Genomic DNA, 21,049 nt, shown 5'->3' with positions numbered 1-21,049 from the left:
AACATATTGTCTGTGCAAAATGCAATCGTTCCTAGAGGGAGGATGTCCTGAAAAATTGCAACGTGAGGAGGACTGATCTAATCTCCAGAACACTGATGTGCAATCTAGTCTCTAAGTGAGTCCACGTGCCTTGGACCATCTTTCCCAGAAAATACCCCCCCCCCCGCTGGAAAGCATCCACGGTCACCATGGCTGAGAGGGACAAGAGAAGGAAAGGCCTGCAGATCAATAAGTCATCGTAAAAAAGCCACCCTCAAAAACATTTTTTGCAAATTGTAATCAATTTGATAGGATCAGAGAGAGGTTGGCAGAGACTAGACCATATAAAAGCCAGAGCATGTTGGAGTACTTGCATAAAGAACCTTGCTAATGGAATGAGTGTAATAGCCACTGCCATAGACCCAAAAGCTTGAAGTACTAGTCTCGCTGGTGGGGTCAGAAGATTTAGAATAATATGAGCATGTTTCCTTAGGGTTTGTGTGCGAAGAGGTGGTAGCGATGCTCTCTGACTCGGGGTATCTAGAAAGGTCCCAATGAATTCTAGATTCTGTATCGGAATTAGATTTGATTTCTGAACATTTATGGTGATACCCAAAGGACTGTATATTTGTAAGAGGTAATCTCTGGCCTGGAGAAGGTGATGCCTGGCTGGAAAAGTTAGAAGCCAGTCATCCAGATATGGAAACAAAGGGAAACATTTCAGCCTTAGGTGGGCTGCGACAACTGCCATACATTTGGTAAACACCCGGGAGGGGGGGGGGCTGTGGTGGGACCAAAGGGCAGAGCTCTGAATTGTTAATGTCTGGCTTCCAGTCTGAAGTAAAGATGACACATGGAGCGTCTGTCTATTTTGATGTGATAGTATGCATCCTGTATGTCTGTTATGCACATCCAGTTGTCCTTCCACAATAGCGGTAGAATGGATTGGACAGTGACCATCTGGAACTTTGCTTTTTTTCAACCAAATTAAGATTGCTTATATCCAGTATAGGTCTGAGGTCCCCAGTTCTCCTTGGCACTAAAAAGAAGCAGGAGTAAGCTCCGAATCTTCTTTGCTCAGCTGGGACCTCTTGGATGACTCGTTTTCACAGCAGTTTTTGAATCTCTAGAACTGCACACTCCCACTGATTGGGTGGAACATCAGGGAGTTTCTTTTGAATCTCTAGCAGTCAAGGGAAAAAGGGAATATAATATCATCTGGATATGATTCTTGGTACCCAACTGTTTTTTGTTAAAGAGGTCCAGGCATTTGGGTACAGAGAAAATCAAACCAGACTGCCTCCAGAGTTGAGCAGTTGAGCAGCACTTCAGGAGTGCTGAAAGGCCTGTTAGAGAAGGGCTATCTGAAGAACTGATTCTGCAGTCCCTCTCACTGCTTAGGGTGGCATCTGCTATTAAAACTTCTGCCTCTGCACCTGGGGGAAGAGTCTCCACTGTGATCCTGGAAAGACCCTTGGGATTTCCAAAACCAGGTCTTCTTGCTACTTTGTTAGTTCCTAACATCCATTGAGGGATAGAACACTTGATTCTGATGGCAGACAGGGTCTTCCCTTCATGGTCAATGCAGGTAAGAGTATCTTTAATAGAGGGTCAAAACAAGGTGCAGCCATCAAAAGGGTGTTACAAAGGACACCATGAAGGGTTGAGCAAAGTTATACAGCCTCATCCAGACATGTCATCTAATAGCGGTGCCTGAGCTGGCTGCTCATGAGGCACCCAACGTGGAATGGGAGATAAGCCTCATGGATGAATTCAATAGGGTAGTGACAGTAGCCAGGCAGAGAGATACTTTCTCGAAGTCCGTCGCCAACATGGTCTCTGCTACAGATTTAGAAAGTTCTTTGACCAGATCTCTCTGCATTCAGGTAAAGTGTGCCAGGTAATTCAAAACTTTCAGTGAGAAGGCAGCTAAGATATAAACACACTTCCTGAATCTGTCCATTGCTCTGGACTCCCTGTTTGGAGATTGAACAGAGGAGCTCTGCTCAGCGAGCTCCTTCTTGGTGGCTGCCTCCACAACCATGGCATCAGCCAGTATACCCTTAGTCCAATGTGGTAAGTCTTTGGGGGGGACAAGAATTTATCTGGTCATTTTGGGATTGGTTCTAGCATGTCTGGCTCCTTCCAGGCCCATGATCGACACGTTTGTCTGCTGGGGAGAGGTCACCCAAGAAGTAGATGGACTTGCCCCAAAAGCTTCCAAAAACACAGCCTCTTCAGGAGAAGGAGTTTGGGTTGACCAACCACCTCTCTGCTTCAAGATCTCCAAAATGTCTCAGATGCAGACATCATCCTGTGGTGATCTGAGGGATCCTTCTCCCTCATCAAGGTCTGTGTCATCAGTGAGAGACTCTAAAGGGGACTCTATGTGCCTCCTCTTGCATGTCTTCTTACAAGGGATCCCCTCTGTATGGGGCTCAGGACAAGTCTCAGAAGAAGAAGGGGCACCCTCGGGGGGATAGCTTAGAGGCCCTTCAGGACGGGCTGACCTTGAACAGGTATGATAAGCTCATTTCTCTGATCCAAAGGGAGCTGACAGGAAGAATTATAGCTCTGACCGGTCAGATCTCTAACAGAAAAGAATTCCTTTTCTATGATCTGAAAAGCCAAAAGGCACAGACAGTCCCTCCCAGGCTCCTCCAGAGCTAAAGCAACCAAGGACGAGAAGACGGGAACCTCCACCCCCTGGTTCCCAGTCTTAATCGAATCCAAACTGTCAAGCGATGAAGTCCTGACAGGAAGGGATGGATATGACAAAGTCTGAATCAAAGCCCTCCTCTCAGACTTGATGGCAGCAGCTTGGATCTGAGACCCACTCTGATCTGAAGAACTGAGAGCAGAGGTAGTCAGAGCAACAACTTCCTTGGATCCGGCACCTACACTGCTGGGTGGCCACAAAACTGAGGCTCCGATAAGGGTAGCTGGATTGGAGAATGAGACTGTATGGTAATGGGCACATTCACAGATCCCACAGGGGATGGAAAAGGTAAAAACCCCATCTAGATCTGGGTCTTGTGGAGCTTCTGTATCATCCTGTCCACATCAGTTTCTTATAAGCTCCTGGAAGACCTCGAGGAAGCCACCAAGGTTGGTCTGGAGTGCCCGGAGGGTGTCTGCAGGTTATTGAAGGGCAGAGTAGGTGACTCCAGCCTACTTGAGAGATCTGGGGTCCAGCTCTGTGGTTTTGGATCTGAAGAGTAAGGATCTGATGTGGAGGTAGATGGTCTCAGAGATATCCTAGAAGTAGGAGCACCAACTTGATCCAAAGAGAGCTTCGGGGCCACTGGAGCCAAAGAGGATCAAGGATTATGAGACGTTGGATCCAAGGGTCAAGAAGCTTGGAAGGTGGCCCCAAAGAAGCCCACAAAGGCTTGTGCAAGCATTTTTTTGGGTTCAAAGGTGCTGCCACAAGTTTAAAAGGGGTTTGAGCCCCTGGAGAAACAGATTCTGCAGGCAGAAGTCCTTTTAGTATTAATTTATTTTTCTGGTTGGCTATGGCCATGGGATTAAATCCCTTGCAGATGACACAAGCTGACTGAAGATGTTGAGGGCCAAGGCAATACACGCAGCTATCATGGGCATCAGAATGTGGGATTTTGTGCCCACATTCTGCACAATTTTTGAGCCCGGTCAGTATTTCTGAATGGAAGAGCTAAAGCTTGCAAAAAAGCGCACACAGAGAAGGGAAGAAGAACGAAGGAAAGCTCAAGTAAAGGTACTGAAACCAGAAACTATAAAGCTTTTTTTAGCTAGTAACCTAAAGCAGTTAAAGGGAAAGGGCCAAAAGCCCCGAAAAAAGGAAGCAAAAAGCAATACAAAAAAGTTCCTGATGCTGTTGGAAGGGCTAATGGAAGAGAGGAGATAGGAAAGAAAGGCAATAATAACTTTAAACTTAACTTGTAGAGAGAAAAAACGTAGAAGAATTTCTCACTACAGTCCTACGGCTCAAGATTGAAGAAACCATTTCTGACACAGCTGGTGGCAAACGAATTCTGAGAAAGCTGGGAAGAGTACAGTGTTATGGGAATAGGGAGGAGCTTGAGACTTGGAGCATAGCCTGTAGAAATGCGTCCTAGTTGGATCCGTGAATTCAGGAGCAAGAATGAAAGAGACAGCATCATATCATAACCCTATCCCTGTCAAAAATCAGGTGAGGTTGTCCCACCATGAGAGCTTGCAGCTCAGAAACTTGCCTTGCAGATGTCAGCGCAATAAGCAAAACAGTTTTCTATGTTAAGGACTTGAGATCAGTGTGAGCTGATGGCTCAAAAGGTAGTAAGTTAAATTTTACAGGAACACAATTTAGGTCCCACTAAGGAGAAATTTGCTTGCAAAGGTGTCTCATATGCAATTCTCCTTTCATGAACTGTTTTACCAAAAGAGAAGCAGAAAGAGAAGGATCCATTGGCAGATAAGCAGAGATGACTGCTAAATGCCCCTTAATGGACACACATGATAAGCCATTCTGAAGTGGCTTACACAAATATTTGAAGATCAGAGGGATATTAACCTCAATTGGACCTCTGTTGCCATTTGGGCACCACTTAGAAAACCTCATCCATTATTAAACCTAACATTTTCTGGTAGCAGGATTTCTGGTCTCCTTTACCCCCTACTGCACATCCTCATGAAACAAGTGCCTAAACGGGGTCTCCAAATTGGGGTGCAGCAGTATCCCTTGAGGCTGTGTGAGCAGATGTAATGTGTGAGGATGTCTGTGGTAATTGTTCTTGGCCAATACCAATAACAGGGAAAATATTGCCTGGGCCAACTTGGGGGGGGGGGGGGGGCACAGTGATCTTTGACATTTCTCTTTGAATTTTCACAAGTGCCTTATGAATTAGTGGAAAGGATGGAAATGCATATAGGAGCACTTTAGTCTAAAATAACAAGAATGTGCCTGTCCTCCAAGCAAGGCTAAGAGAAAAAAAATTCAAAGTAGAGGAATCACCACAGCAGAATAAAAATATACAGTAGGTTTAATGGTGAGCACTTTTGTGGGGTTACCACTTCGTCAGACCACAACAGAACAATCAATATATAGCACAAAAAAACAATAAAATTATACCACCAATTAAACACACCAATAAAATCATGAAATAGTTACCGCCTCTCCAAGCAAGGCTGCAAGGATGTCTGGAACAGGCATACAGGTCTATTTGAGGTGTTCTTTATATCTGGACTAGATCCTGAAACACCACTGCCTTGAGCTTCCACTTGCGCAGGTCTGCCCATGATCTGCTTACTCTATCTGCCATAATACTCTGCTCTGATGGTATGTATGATGCCAGAAAAGTCACAGAATAATGACAAGCCAGCTCCCTGGCAATGACTGCCATCTGGCACAGAAGGCAAGACCTTGTACCCCTTTATTTGTTAAGGTACCACATCACTGTAGTGTTGTCTGTAAACCACATGAAGAGGACCCACAGTCCAAAGATAGTAAAGGACTTTCAAGATGTGAATCACTGCCAACATCTCCTTGATGCTTCCAAGCATCCTTGGGCCCCCAAAGTGGCTTGTATTTGCATTCCCAATGACACTGCTCCACAGCAGAAGTTGCATGGATCTAGTGTGGCACTGTGCAAAGACATGAGAGGTGTAGAATAAGTGGGAGGCCTCATCTGCAGGTGAAATACCACTACTCATAATTTTTTTCACTTTCTCAGTGAGGTGGGGGTGTGAGGCCTACTGGGGCTCTCACTTCTGGCTCTAAGCCCTCAGGTGTGACCTGCTCCGGGGACAGTGTCAGGTGAGGAGTTTGACTGGGGCAGTACATCTGTCAAAGAGTAATTCAGGTGTCCTAAGGCAAGCTCAGGGAGGACAGAACCCTCCCATTTGGAGCAGAAGGGCAAAAGCTCACTTTATCTTGATTTTCAGTATGAAAACATATCATGAAAGCAAGGCCTCACGATCCTTCTGGCTTTTTGGGTTTTAAGCAGGAGGTGTCGGAAAAGTTACCACACTGATAACTGGCTTGTGTTGGCCAAGCATTCATAGTGGCATCATTTTTGATCCTTTGATGTTGGCTCTTCCTATCATTGTGAAGCAGAATTCACAAAGCATTGGAGTGTTCACCCACTAATAGAGAATGTGAGCTGGAATTAGATTGCCATTAGACATGTTAGTTTTACCCTACTGATGACTGATGATGTGTTGTTGCAATAGTTATCCTGCTCAGTACAAGAGGAACCACAGGCTCAGAAATTTGGTGTATGTGCTTGGCTACGGAATCAATGTAGGATTATGACTGAATGCCTCTAAGTCAGAATCCAACCTAAACATAATGATACCACAGCACCATGGATCTCCAGTTGGCCAGGGATAGCTGACCGCAAGATCAGTGAGGGCCACCGTTCATCAGTGGTTCAGAATGCAGATGGAAGGTGGTCACTTCTCTCCAGCAGTGCACCACATGTTCATGGGGAACTGGGTGCTAAATCATTCATAGACAACCTGATTCTGGCACCGGAGGGGAGAAAGGAAGACCTGGATTAATACTCAGCTGATCTCTCCACCTCTGTAACTCTCATCTGATGAAGGGCAGCACTGGCAACTGAGATTTCAAGGAATCGAGAAGATGGGTCCAACAATTGCAGGCACAACATTGAATTTTTCTCATGTGAAGACTGGCCAAGTGTTATCATAACAATCATGGATGCATTCTGTCCATGAAGGAATTACCTCACTTCTTGAAGAATTTTACAAACACTGGCTGATACAACAGGAACTTGCCTGTTGGCAGAAAGGCCATTCTCTTGTTGGAGTCGATCAAGCAACCCTGAAAGATGAGTCCTTGCAAAGATGTCAGACTACACTTTGAGAGATTCAACTTTAACCATAGATAGCAGAGTAATATTAAGATCTTCTCTTGTGATTTCAAATGACTGGATTCCCTTACTGCACAGATCAGCAAGTTGACAAGTATGGGCAGATGCAAATGGCCAGAATCTAACAATGAATCACTGCTGGGGCAAGGCATTCGGTGAACAATCACAGTACAGAAGATAGCATAATGGGCAATACAAAAAAACTGATAGTACAAACCAGACACAACAAATATTAGTTATGTCCTGAAGTGATGAGCAATGGGGACATGATTATAGGCATCCTTCACATCAAGGGTCATCATGAAGCAGTTGCCCAGCAACAGAGGAGGCACTGTTTGCAGAGATAGCCTTTTAAACTTGGGGACATTGACAAATGTATTTACAAAAGAAAGATCCAACACAGCACCCATGACTGCTCTTTTTTGTCAAGCAAGAAAATTCTGGAGAAGAACAACTCCTTCTTTCCAAAGGAGGAACTGTTTCTATGACTCCAGAGTCCAGCATTAGCTGGAGAAGAGGAAGGAACAACAAAGTCTAGACTAGAGGATGAGAGGGAATGGAGGCAGGTGGTCTTTCCACTGCCATTTGTAACCTACGCCACCAATGTTTATCACCCATTTTTTTGGAAACTACAGGTGGTTAGGCTGCCTTGTTGAATGCTAACTTTGGAGACAAGGCACCCAATGGTAGACTTGAAAAAGCAGGTGCTGTGCCTCAACACAGTCATAAATTGGGAGGGTAGATATACTTCTTGTTTGGGTTGGTGGAGTTGTTCTTCCATTTCCTTTTATTGTCTTGGTTCTTGTTTAGCTGAAACTTCTTTTTGTTAGGCCACTGAAAGTTATCTTGTTTAATGGAGAAAATTTTGAGAAAATGAAACATTTTTGACACTCCTTATATCAATTTACCTCTGTCATCCCAGTATTTAAGGATCTGATTACCTGTTGTACCACACACACAATCAAGATGAAAGAGGAGCATTCAAAATCTCATTTTTTAACTTATGAGAACATTTTTGGGCATGCAACCATGCAAACCTCATAATTACCATTGATAATACTTCATTTCTAGAAATAGTATCAGTTAACTCTGAGGCACTTTTTAAGGTATGTTTTGACAACTGAGAAACACTAGAGACAATATATTTTACAAGGGGTGTCCAACAGGTGGCCTTTGGGCCACAATCCGATCCTCTGAGGCATTTTATCAGGCTCTTGGAATGCCCTATAACAAACTGCTTTGAATGTACAGATACATGTTGGACATGGTAATGTGGCCCCTCCGAACTTTGACAAGTTTGGTAAGTGGCCCCAAGTCAAAAAGGTTAGACACCCCTGAACTGACCTTTTGCTCTGCAGGCAACAATGCAGAAAGTTTGTCTAAACTGTATAAGAATGTCAACACAATCTTCCACATAAAACACTTGTAGTTGAACACTTAAAAAGTTACTGTGCTGGACTATGCCGGCTTATTTCCATAAGATTCCACCACCTGCCTAATTTATCTCAGTGGACTGGGTTAGAAGAAGACATGGTCTTCTTATTAGCAAAAGTCACTAGGAATACTGATGTGAGGTCCACAGACAAAGAGGCTTGGGGTCAGCCACCGTCAAGCAAACCCTAAATTTCTTAAACACTTTCTTAGGCAATAAAAATAAGGGAACTATAAGATTTCTTGATGACATTCTCCAATGTGGGATTAATGGAGGAAAGGTCTCAATGTCTGGGGCCTCATCCTCCAACAGATCATAAACTCCACTATTCCACAGAGCAGCCAGAGATAGCTCCCAGATGAATATATCTCTAAATCTAGTCACTATTTGGGAAAAAGAAAAAAAAAAAAGTTATGTTCTTACCATAACATTCCATGTGTGTTGTCCATCTCGCCCTTTATTCTCACGTGTTGGTCGGATCTGGCCAAAACCCCAGCTCGAGGTCTTCAGCAAAGCTCATGGGCCTCATTCTTTACCCATAATGCCTTCTCCTAGTTACCTCAGATCTTGTTTGCCCTTTCAGCAGCACATAAAACGGGGTCACGTGGTAGCAATTTGCTGTTGTATAGAAACAGGGGCATTCCTACTTTCATAAAATTACAACCAGATTGTAAAGGGTATATTCTCTGAGGCTATATGGCTTTGCTGAATTCCTGTTTTTTTAACTAGTCTATCAGTAGTTTAGGCAGGGGGAAGTGGGAGGGTTGTGAGAATAGAGGGCAAAATGGACAACATACATGGAATGTTATGGTAAGAACATAACTTCTTTATGTGATGTTGTCAATCTCGCCTTTATTCTCACATGTGGGACCATGTCCCAAGCAACTGAATTCCTAGGTGGCGCGTGGAAGAATATTCCTCAGAACCACAGAACCAAATTAGGCTCTACTCCTAAAGGCCAAATCCACTTTGTAATGAGTAATAAAGGTATGAGGTCTTGCAGAAGTAGCTGCTACACAAATATTATCCAATGGTAGTTTAGCATGAAAGGCAGCACATGGAGCCAGAGATCTAGTGGAATGAGTTTAGCAACATTTGGGAGGGCTTTCTTTTTAGAATTGTAAATGTGGGATATGCATGATGAAAGCCATCTGGATAATGTGACTTTTGAAACTGGGTGACCTTTCACATCACATCACATCAGAATATGAAATGAAAAGCTGGTCTGATTTCCTGAATTCGAAGTTCTGTGTAAAAAGAAACATAATTGTCTATGGACATCTAGGAGATGCAAGGAATACTCTCCTTTTTTTGAAAATTGGGAAAGAAAACTGGAAGGTCTATAGACTGGTTAAGTGTATTTTCTGTCACAACCTTGGGTAGAAAGGAAGCATTGGTGCATAACCACACCCTATCCTTGTGAAAGATTAGGTAAGGAGGTTTAATGGCTAAGGCTTGCATCTCTGATAGCCTTATGGCTAAAGTAATTGCTACAAAGAACAGGGTTTTCCATGAGAGATATTTTATATCACATGTGGCTGAGGTCTCAAAAGGGGGAATATGATATTGGATAAGATGAAGTTTAGATCCCAAGGAGGCATTGGATATTTGTATGGAGGCCTTAATATAACAGTGCCTTTCAAAAATGCTTTGCAAAATCTATGTGACATGATATGGCGATCATTTGCTCCTATATGAAAATTAGAGATTGCAGCTAGTTGAACTTTAATTGAGGCTGCCGTTGCTCCATCATTGAAGATCTCAGACAGAATCTGTAGCACAGAATGAACTAGTGCTGTAAACAGATCTATCTTTTTACAGTCTGCCCATATAACAAACTTCTTCCAATTGCTTCTGTAAAGTTTCCGGGTGGAAGTTTTATGGGATGATAAAATGATATGCTTGACTGGGGAGGAGAGGGATGGAAACCTGGCCATTAGGGGGAACTGGAGCAGCCAAGCTGTCAATTTCAGGGTGTGTAGGTTAGGATGAACCATCCCTGACAGGTGTGTCAGAAGGACCGGAACTGGGTCCAGAATACAGGGTTCATCCTGGAGATGAGGCTGAATGAAGGGAAACCAGATTTGATGAGGCCAGTAGGGGGCAATTAGAATAATGGTTGTCTCCAACAAACTCGCTTTCTGTAGCAGCTTTGGAATTAGAGCAATTGGATGAAAGGCATAAAGAAGTCCTGGGGGCCAATCATGAACAAGTGCATCCCTTGGTGACTCCCTCATTGGATGGATCAGGGCAAAGTAGTTGTTGCATTTAGCATTGTTGGGTGATGAAAAAAGGTTGCAGCAAGGCTGGCCCCATTTGTGGAAGATCACTTCTGTTACTTCCTAACTGAGGGACCACTCATGCGGCCACAAAATGTCTCTGCTCAGCTTGTCCGCAATGACATTGGATTTCCCTGGGATGTCCATTGCTATCAAAAAGTGGTTGGAGGCTATCATCCAATGCCAGACCCAGAGAGCTTCTCAACAAAGTGGGTACAATCTGGTTACCCCTTGTTTGTTGATATACCAAACTACAGACATGTTGTCCATCTGGATTGCAATTGTTCCTATAGGAAGAGAGTACTGGAATGCTTGCAAAGCTAGAAGCACCGCTCTTATCTCTAGGACATTTATATGCAAGTGAGCCTCATGATCTTTCCAGATGCCTTGAACCTTCTTCCCAAGAAAATGCTCACCCCACCCTATCTGTGAAGCATCTGTAGTCACTGTAGCCAGAGGTTGTGGAGGAATAAAGGAATGGTCTCGAAGTACTGACAGCGACTGGATTCACCTTTGGAGGTCCTTCTTGCAGGCATTGGTTATCATGATCTTATGAGACAGTGGAAGCTCCAATATTGACCACTGAGCAAACAGCATAAACTGGAAAACCCTCATGTGGAGGTGAGCTAGGGGAATTAGTATGATGGAAGCAGCCATTTTTCCTAGGACCTGGAGTACTAGTTTTGCAGTGGCTTTGAACTTCTTTATAAGAACTCTGACAAGATTATGGAGGTTGTCTACCCTGTGTTGTGAAAGGCTTGCTATCTGAGTGGTAGTGTTTATCTCTGCTCCTATGAACAGTAAGGTTTGCGACGGTTCTAGTACAGATTTCTCATAATTTATGGTAATGCCCAGGGAGGAGCAGAGGTGAAGGATATAATGCCTTGATTGGAGTAACAGATATGAGCCAGTCATCCAAGTATGAAACACAGACTCATTTGTGTCTTAGTTGAGCTGCTACCACTGCCATACATTGGGTGAACACTCTGGTGACTGTAGTGAGACCAAAGGGCAGAGCTCAAAACTGGAAGTGACTGGCTCTTAGCCAGAAGCACAAGAACCTCCTGGGCCAACAGTCCATTAAAATATGGTAGTACATGTCCTGAAGGTCTATCGAGCACATCCAATTGTCTTTTTCCAGAAATGGAGTGTTACCATCTGGAACTTGGTCTTCTTTATTGATTTGTTCAGATTGCTGAGATCCAAGATGGGCCTCCAGTCCCCTGTTCTTTTTGGAACTAAAAAGAATTTTGAGTAAGTTCTGGATCCTGTCTGGCCTGCAAAGACTTGTTGGATGACTCTTTTTGTTAGCAACTTTTGAATTTCTATAGTTGCTTGTTCCTTTTGACTGGGTGGAACATCTGAAATCATTTTGTTTCTGGGGATAGGAAGGGAGAAGGGTCCTGCACCCATCTGTCATTTGTTATCTTTAGCCAGGTTTCTTGGTGTAGGGACGATCACCCCCCCCCCGACTGCCTCCAAAGATGAGCAATTAGGCACTCCTTCAGGAGTGCTGGAAATGTCTCCCAAAGAAAGATTCTCTGGAGCCTTGGTTTTGCAGGATCCCTCTGCCACAAGGGCAGCATCTTCCATTATTGTTCTCCTCTCTGCCTCTGGGGGAACTTTCACCTTGTATGTATTGGTAAGACAACTGGGATTGTCTGAACCACATTTCCCACTACCTTTTTGACTCTTGGGAAAAGGTCTAGTAGGAGTGGAAAAATGCACTCCAATAGCAGACAAGGTCTTACCCTCTTGTTCACATCTGGTGAGCGTTTCCTTCACTTTTGGCCCAAAAAGGGAGGAGCCATCAAAAGGGGCATTAATGAAGGAAGACTTAAAGGGCTGTGCAAAAATCACAAAGACACATCCAGGCCTGCTTCCGAAGGGAGGTACATCAGCCTGCTGCCCTACTCATTCCATCAGTCACATAAGAAATAAGCCTGATGGACGAGTTGACTACTGAATTCAAAGTAGCAAGCTGAGCATTGAATTTATCTGCCACTACATCAGCTACAGCTCCTTGGAGGGAGTCTGATAATTCTTTAATCAGGTCCCTCTGCAGTCTGGTAAAGTGAGTGATATAATTCAGTGACCGCAAAGCAAATGTCACTGATGCAAATACATGCTTCCTGTATCTATCTATGGTCCTAGAGTCCTTATTAGGAGGATGGATAGAGGTACTCATCTCAGAGAGTTCCTTTCTAGTAGCCACCACTGCAACCATGGCATCAACGCCTACACCTTTTGTAAGAAAACCCTTTTCCTTTGGGGCAGTGATGTATTCATTTGGCCTCCTAGGAGTGGGATCTATGGTTTCTGGGATCTCCCAAGCCTTTTGCGAGATTAATTCCACAAGCTCGTCGAAAGGAGGAGTCACCCAGAAAGTTGATGGGTGAGAAGCAAAGGCCTTCAGGAAGATTGACTCCTCAGCCAAAGGGGTGGAGGACTGCCAATCACCACTCTGTTTTAAGAGTTCCAGGATGTCTCCAAAGAAGACATCATCAGGAGGTGATTGTGGGGACCCTTCTGCTTCATCAAGGTCGGTGTCAGATGTGACAAACTCTTCCAGTGAGTCCAGATGCTTCCTCTTGCATGTCCCTCTTCCAAGGGACCTTTTCAGTGGGATACTGTGGAGAGGTTTCAGAAGAGGGGGAAGTACCCAGAGGTACATCCTGAGGCCTAACGTCTCTGCGAATCTGTGGAGAGGGCCCATGAGAAGGCAAGGACACCTCACCTGAAGAGGGAGGAAAAAACAAAAAAGAGTGTGTTCTAGACAGTGAAGAAGTCAAAGCCCTCCTCATTACTTCAAAAGCAGATCCCCCTGCTCTGAGGAAGTCCCTGGATCTGACAAACAAGTTGTCAGAGCTGAAAGAATCTCCAGAGCAGAAGGGAGCAGCTCCAAATCAGCGGTAGGAGCCAAACTCACCTATGCCAAGGCTTCCACAGGAATGATCAGATCCAAAGAGATCTGACAAGTCTCTGCAGACCCAACAGGGGAGTGTTGTCTCTCAGAGATCTCCTGCTCAGAGGGCACAGAGACACTCGTGGCAGATGTCGGAACTGCTGAGACTAAGGGTTCTGGACCCGACACTGACACAACCTGGATATCAGAATCTTCCGGTTCCAAAGCAGGAGAATGGATAGGAGGAGGAACTGTCACAGAAGACTGCATTTGAAACTGCTCTGACTACTTTGGGCTCAGATCCACAAGAAGTCTGGCTAAAGCAGGTGTCTTCAAAAGTCTCTTTATGACCCTATCCAAGTCTTCATCAGATAAACTCCTGGTACACTTAGTGGACAGGGTAGGTGATCTTGACGTAGCTAAAAGTGGAGAAGGGAGCCTGTAAGAAACCTTCTCAATGGAAGGAGATTGGCTCCTGTGTCCATGAGTAGTGGAAGTCATGGGTGCCAATGTAGTTTCCCACTCTGAAGGAGCACTGGAGCTGGGAGGAGATGTCTGCTCCAATAGAGCCTTCGGGTCCAGCAATTTCGGAGGCTTCTGCTTCAGCTCCGATAAGGATCTTGGCTCCAATAAAGGTCTTTTGGTTGGCTTTTCAGAAGGATCACAGGATATAGCCTCAAAGAAAGATGTTTTCAAAAGGCCTTTCAAAATCAGTTTATTTTTGTGTTCCATTAAAGCCCACTGATTAAAGTTGTGGCAAATGGAACATGACTCCTGCAAATGAAGAGGCCCCAAACAATACACAAACAAAGTGTGTGAATCACTAAAGAGCATCTTCTTACTGCACTTTTCACACTTCTTAAAGCCTAAAGGCTTACTTTCCTGTTTTTGAGACATAATGGTAATGGGGAAGAAAAAAGTCAAAATGTAGCAGAATCATTCACACTCTCAGAAAGGGTAAGTCCTATAACTTAAATGGACTTGAGCACCCCCCCCCCCCCCACACACACACACAGAGGAAACAAATGTTACCAGCAAAGAAGAGATGGAAATATGCTACCAGAAAAAAGTTCTATATTTTATTTTTTATATATTTTAAATATATATTAAGGATTAAGAGAAATTTAACAGGGAAGGTAAGGAGCGTCCTCTAACTAAAATGGACATTCCTGAGCGCCCTCTAACTTAAACGGATGTGTAAAGGGGGGAAGCTGGGTAAAGAAGTTAGGCTGACAAGATATATTAAAGAATTTAAACTAGAAAGTTAAACAATGCTAGAAAAATATATAAGTGAAAAGTTGTACTTAACCCAGAGCTATAGCTGATTAAACCTCTTTGCTGCATGGCATACGAGATCTGAGGTAACTAGGGGAAGGCATTATGGGCAAAGAATGAGGCCCATGAGCTTTGCTGAAGACCTCAAACTGGAATACTGGTCAAGATGGATCCGACACATCGGATCTGACCCACACATGTGAATAAAGGCAAGATTGACAACATCACATTATCTGTTAGGGTATCTCTATTTGTTCGTCATCAGAGGCAACCAAATGATCCGACTCAGACAGGTCAGAGTCCATAGACACAGAATCTCCTTCAAAAGGAGGACCCCTAGCAGAATGATCAGTGATGGAAGTACAAATGTTACTCATAACCCAGGTATGTACCCTATAGTCAACTGCCTGAATAATGGATCTAGACACAGCTATCAACTCTGGAGGGTCTTCTGTCTTTTTCTGGCATATACTACACCAGCAAGGGAATCCTCAGGTTTAAAAGTATCAACACTTGCAACAGATTCTGCACCCCTGACTTCCCCTACACATAAAGGATTTGGGTCTTCCACACCTGCAGCAGGCAATGGTACAGCCCCAGAGGATGTGACTGACCCTCATGTCATGGACAGCTGTGGTACTGTGACCATCCCAGGGGGCCTGGGGCTAGCAGAAAGCAAGTAGTCTGATAGCCTGCCTGAAGCTAAGGCTACTGCAGAGTCACAAGATGTAGGCTGAAGCATATTTTTTATTACTTTATTATTGTTTTTAAATGCAGCTGTGGAAGATGGTTGGGGGGGGGTTCTGAGTCCATAACGTCAGGAGACAAGAAACTAGCCATCTCAATACCAAACACTAGCTGCACAGTCAGACTATTAAGAATATGAACAAATCCCACTACTCTCCCTCTAAACAGCAATCTAAAAACTATTTCTATAGGGATACTATTCAAACCACTACACTGAGAAAATGACATCATTTTCAGTAACACAGTTCAATGTACAAGCAATACCCACATATGTTCCCTGATTATGTAAAAAAAAAGGCTAGTTTATTCTAAATGAACAGATACAACCTAAAACATTATTAGAGAAGAAATAAATCATAAAACTATAGAAAAATTATTTTCAGAAATATTTAACATACAAAATGATGTCAAAAGCAAACTGAAGTGTATTTCTGCAGGGATTATTATTCTAAAGACTGCACTGAATAAAATTACATTTCAGTAACACCATTCCACGCACAAAAGTCCTCTGATTTTCTATTAAAAATGGGGGGGGGGGGCTAGTTTCAGTTAGAATGAATGAACACAGCCTACAACAGTATTAGACAAGAATTAAACCATAAATTGATGAAAATATTCTGTCAGAAATGTTTAGCATACAAAATGGTGTCAAAATAGCAGTTTAAATGAAAAAAAGTTTATAATCCTGTAATCCTATTCAGTCACTCAAATAATCATAACTGCAAAGAAAAAAAGCAAAAGCAGCAAGTATTATTGTCAATACTTTCAAATGAAACTTTTAATCAACAGGTCTGTACAATCTTTCTAATAAAAACAGTCAAAGCAGCAGAATATCAAGCAATGACGGGAAAAACTGAGAAGGGAAGAAATAAAACCCAAAAGGAGTTTTTATCTGAACCAACTTTGAGGGAAGCAATATTCCAAGAGATCTTTCTCTTAGACTGTGGCACAAGAAAACTGTCCTGGTCCTCACAGATGATTGATTTTTCACCCTCAGGACAGGCAAGTATGGTAAGTAGGAGGAGATCTGATGTTTGACAGCCTGCCAGAGGGAGGGTAGCAGGGCACTACTACTCATAATGCCAGCACGGCACTGTGGTTGTTGAACATTCTTAGTCATAACCAGTGTGATGTCATATAACTGACCACATGCTCTTAGTCCCACTTTAGACATCTGAAAAGGTGAAAACACAAACAATGATACAGAACCTCATTACCTACTCCATGTATAGTGGGTATCCAATATCATGTAGAGTACAGCTTAGTACAGTAGTGTGGGGGGGGGGGGATTGTAGTGGGTTAGAACTGCAGAACGTTAAAGAATCTATACAATGATACCCTGATATTTTCAGAATACTGGAGTCTGCTTTATTAGGTGACATTACTTCATCTCAAGGTCTTTTCATAAGCCACTTTCCTTACTCTGTGGAAATTTTTCAGATGAATAAACAAAAATGCATTATGTCAAAGTACTGCTAAATTAAATATATACATATTTTTATGTCTTCTAGGTATTTTTGTTGATAAGGTGCTAAGTTGAAATGCATACTTACTCTTTAACATGCAGTGGGACAGATTACAAAACAATTTACATTCAGAGCATGGCATTATTCAAAGCTAGTAAATCTGCAACAACTTTTGAAAGACTCAAAGACAAATATAAACAAGTCTTAAGCACTTTGTCTAGAAGTGCATGAAATGAGGAAGCAGACAAGATATCTGGGGTAGTACAGGTCATACTCCTAATTCTAAAAGAATCAGCACAACTGCAGCATTTTACACAGGTGTGTCACTTGGAAGAGCACACGTGCATGCAGGTGTATTCATCTGGTATCTCACCATGCCACTGTTGCAACTAAACACTTACATCTATAAACTGTATTGGAAATAGGCTTCAGAGACTGAAAATTTATTTCGATATTCTAGAAAGTAGTTGGGTAGAAACCATACTATGGGCAGGGGTTCCACAAACGTGTCAATGCTATTGGCCCAGAGTGGTTTCTATGTGCACGTATTGTTGACTGAAGGCAAATTAAAATTGTTGTAATTTTGGTTTATACTGTGTGAATATGTTGCTAATTCCATGGTGGTACAGCAGTAGTGTTGTTACCTCACAGCAAGAGGTTCTCCAGTTTGATTCTCAGTTTGGCTTGGGTGTGCCTTCTGTGTGGAGTCTGCATGTCCTCCCCGCGGCTGGGTAGTATTCAAAAGACATGCATGCGTAAAAGGGCGTGCCTTCGTTGAAGGTTGGGCATCGAGCTGGCACCTCGGCGTTTCATGAAAAATCTACTGCCAATCATTAGCGGACCGGAGTTCCGCTGTGGTGACCCCTTACCGGGAAAAAGCCGAAAGACAAACAACAACAACAACTGTGTAAATATGTTGCTGCTGTTAGTTGTGTTTTCTGTTGTCATGGATAGACCCCCCCCCGTACTGTGTACTGATCCACGCTGGTACTTGCCTACAGCTGTCTGTCTTTCTGGGATGTGGCAGACCATACTACCACATCCCCTCAAACTGTACAAAGCCATACACATAGTTGTGATGCATCAGTCTTTGACTCGTGCTGAACGTATGGCAGCAAGAACTGGAATGTATACTGCAAACATAATGTGGTTCAATAACACTTAATTTTATGTTGTCACATGATAAAAGATTCTCACAGTGTAAATCCATTAAGCTGTGAGGTAGTTACTGTTATGGAAACAGTTATCTTTCCATCAGCTTGCAGACATGAGGATGTACCTTGTTGTCAGCTAACATTTTAGAGGAAACATTATGACACCACTGCAACTGTTTTGGAATCTGACACAAGTATATCTACTTCAGAGCACACTCTCCACAGAAGTATAGTGAAAAAATTCTGAAGTCAATAACTGAATTTTAAGTCCATAAGAATAGTAATTTCTCAATGTTATGGTGTTACACGCAGAAAGCAAGCCTTCCGAAGAAAACTGATGGAATAAATTTCCATTTAGTAAGTGAATTACAAATATTAGAGAACAGATGTCTAAAAATGAACACTTTATGCATATATTTGATAGTTAACATACCACTGGAAAACTTCCCAAAGGGTCACATTCTGAATCCTTTCTATCTTCTGGATGGTGCTGGAATCCATGCTCTTTTTGAATAATGTCTTTATTTCATTATATTCTCCTGATGACTCAGACAATGGAACAAGCTTAAAAAGAAAGTTACATTATTCTCAGTCTTGCCTCTCGTCAATGTACCCTAACGTCTATATCTGTTCATTTGTGTTTACAAGCTAACACTCACAGTGAGTGCCATTATGACTGTGTGCTTTGTAAATCAATGGATGCATAAATGTATGAGGCAATCCTCTCAAGTAGGACTGCTGCAGAGTGCGTCTAGCTGCTGGCACAAATTTTCTTAGTTCCAAAAAAGAAGAAAGTAATAACAAAATCTGAACCACCATGCTTTAAAATATCAGTTATTTATTAAGACATTCACCGCTAGCACTTTTGGATGAAGTACCCTTCATCAGACAATTCACAAATAAACTGAATCATATTTAAAACGCAAAGTAGCCAATCACAGTCAATATTGGGCCCTCCTCCTGTTGAGGGCGGGTTTAATGGGAATAACTCCATTCATCCCAGGTGGTCTGTGTGCACACATCTTTATAATCCATTTACTTTCATAGTATTCTGTCAAATTGCCTATGTCACCCCCTCTCCTAGATAACTTAACAGTCTGTAACACCATAAAATCAAAGGTATGCCCAGTATGTTCACTTGCATGCTGATATTGAGCACTGTGGTTATAACCTGTATGTATTGCTGATAAATGCTGCAGTATTCTATTTTTTTTTTTATTTACAGTTGCTTTTACCCACATAGAACGAATAGCAGTCCTTCCACTAAGCTAAGTAGACAACATCTGTTTTATGACAATCTGGATATGTTGCCAATGAATATTGTTTACTGGTAACAGGGAGGATAAATAAATTGTTCTTCCTAATATATTTACAGGCTTTGCAATGTTCACAGGTTCATAGGTTCATACTAGGCTATCTGCCCTAGGGCATTTATAAGCCTAGCCAGAGTGTGTTTGGCTTTTGCCACCCATTTTAAATTAATTTTGCTATGCCCTTTTTCGAGGTTAGTATACTGTGCCTCTGTCTAACAGTGACACAGAAGTGATACCCGGGGTAAACCTACAATCTCCCATCCACTCATCAAGATTCCTCTTGAAGAGAGTCAAAGAGGGACTCTGCCTAACCTGGACTGGGATTTTACTCCATAATGAAGGGAGCCTCTAGGTTATGAATATGTCCCTCCAGCATGTCCTATTTATTTCAGTGCTGAGGTTCAAGTCTCTCAGGCGCGTAGCTCGATGGGATTTGGATTTTCTGAGGTGCAGCATGTCCATTAATTCCGGGTTGAACATGGCTTTATACATCAGGCACAGATCGCCTCTGAGCAGGCGGTATGCCACTGAGTAGAGCTGGAGTTTCTTTAACCGGGCATCATATGGCATCTGTTTGAGCCCTTTGATCCTCTTGGTGAGGTACTTTTGGGGTCTTTCCAGTTGCTGCAGGTGTCCGGTAAGATACATCCCAAAAGGGGCATTGTACTCAATTATGGGCCTGATGAGGGATGAGTAAAGAGGCATGATGACCTCCCCTGATCTAGATGTGAATCCCTTCATGATTAGGTGGGTTATATAAAATGTTTTTCTAACCACTTAGGCCACGTGGTTGTCAAATGAGAGATTGCTATCAACTTGGGTCCCCAGGTCCCTAATTACTTCTTCTGTATTTAATGGATTACCACCTATGTGGTAATTTGTGGGCACTTTGTTTTTGCCAAAGGGGATGACTATACACTTTTTGGTGTTTAGCTTGAGGCCATGGCTCTGGCACCAGTTGTCTGTTTCTATGAGGCCCTTTTGGAGGATGCTTGTGTCGGCTGGAGAGTCGATTATGGCACCCAGTTTGCAGTAATCTGTGAACTTGGTCAGCCACAGTCCTTCCGTGTTGGCCTGTACCTCCGAGAAATATATACCGAACAAGAGAGGTCCCAGGACTGAGCCTTGTGAGATGCCACTTGTAACTGGTTTGGAGTCTGACATGGCTCCAGCAATTCTAACCATGTGGGTTCTGTTCTTGAGCCAGTTTGCAACCCATCTACTGACATAGGGGTTTATATTTAAGCTGGTGAGCTTATCTATAATGCCCGAGTGGGGTATTGTATCGAAGGCTTTTGCGAGGTCCAGGTAGGCTGTGCGGACCACCTTCCCCTCATCAATGGCCTTGGTGACTGTTTCAAAGAAATCAACCAGGTTTAAGAGGCAAGATCTGCCCTTAACAAAGCTGAACTGGGTAGGATCCAGTGTCTGTAGGTCCCCAATATCTTTATTTATGAGGTCCATGATGATCCTTTCCATAGCTTTGCAGACCAAGCTAGTCAGGCTTATGGGGCGATAGTTTCCAGGATCCGTTGAGGCACCACCTTTTTGGAGAGGGACCACTGTTGCTGTACGCCACTCTTTGGGTACATATCCTGTAGTAAGGCTGAGATTGAACAGTAGTTTTATGTTTGGGTTTAGCTCTTCT

At 43.1% G+C, this 21,049-nt stretch overlaps 1 protein-coding gene across 1 annotated transcript in view; it reads right to left on the bottom strand.

Annotated features, from left to right (window-relative positions):
* Positions 1 to 21,049, bottom strand: part of LOC122815567 (protein mono-ADP-ribosyltransferase PARP12-like) — a 991,743-nt gene that overhangs the window by 236,180 nt on the left and 734,514 nt on the right. Inside the window, exon 12 of the mRNA XM_044088173.1 lies at positions 18,522 to 18,652. Coding sequence (XP_043944108.1) covers positions 18,522 to 18,652 — 131 coding nt within the window. The remainder of the gene's footprint in view (positions 1 to 18,521; positions 18,653 to 21,049) is intronic.

Source organism: Protopterus annectens, chromosome 11.part0 (genome assembly GCF_019279795.1).
Source record: "Protopterus annectens isolate FY-2018-M chromosome 11.part0, PAN1.0, whole genome shotgun sequence".
Lineage (NCBI taxonomy): Eukaryota > Metazoa > Chordata > Ceratodontiformes > Protopteridae > Protopterus > Protopterus annectens.
This window is presented reverse-complemented; position numbering and strand designations above follow the sequence as displayed.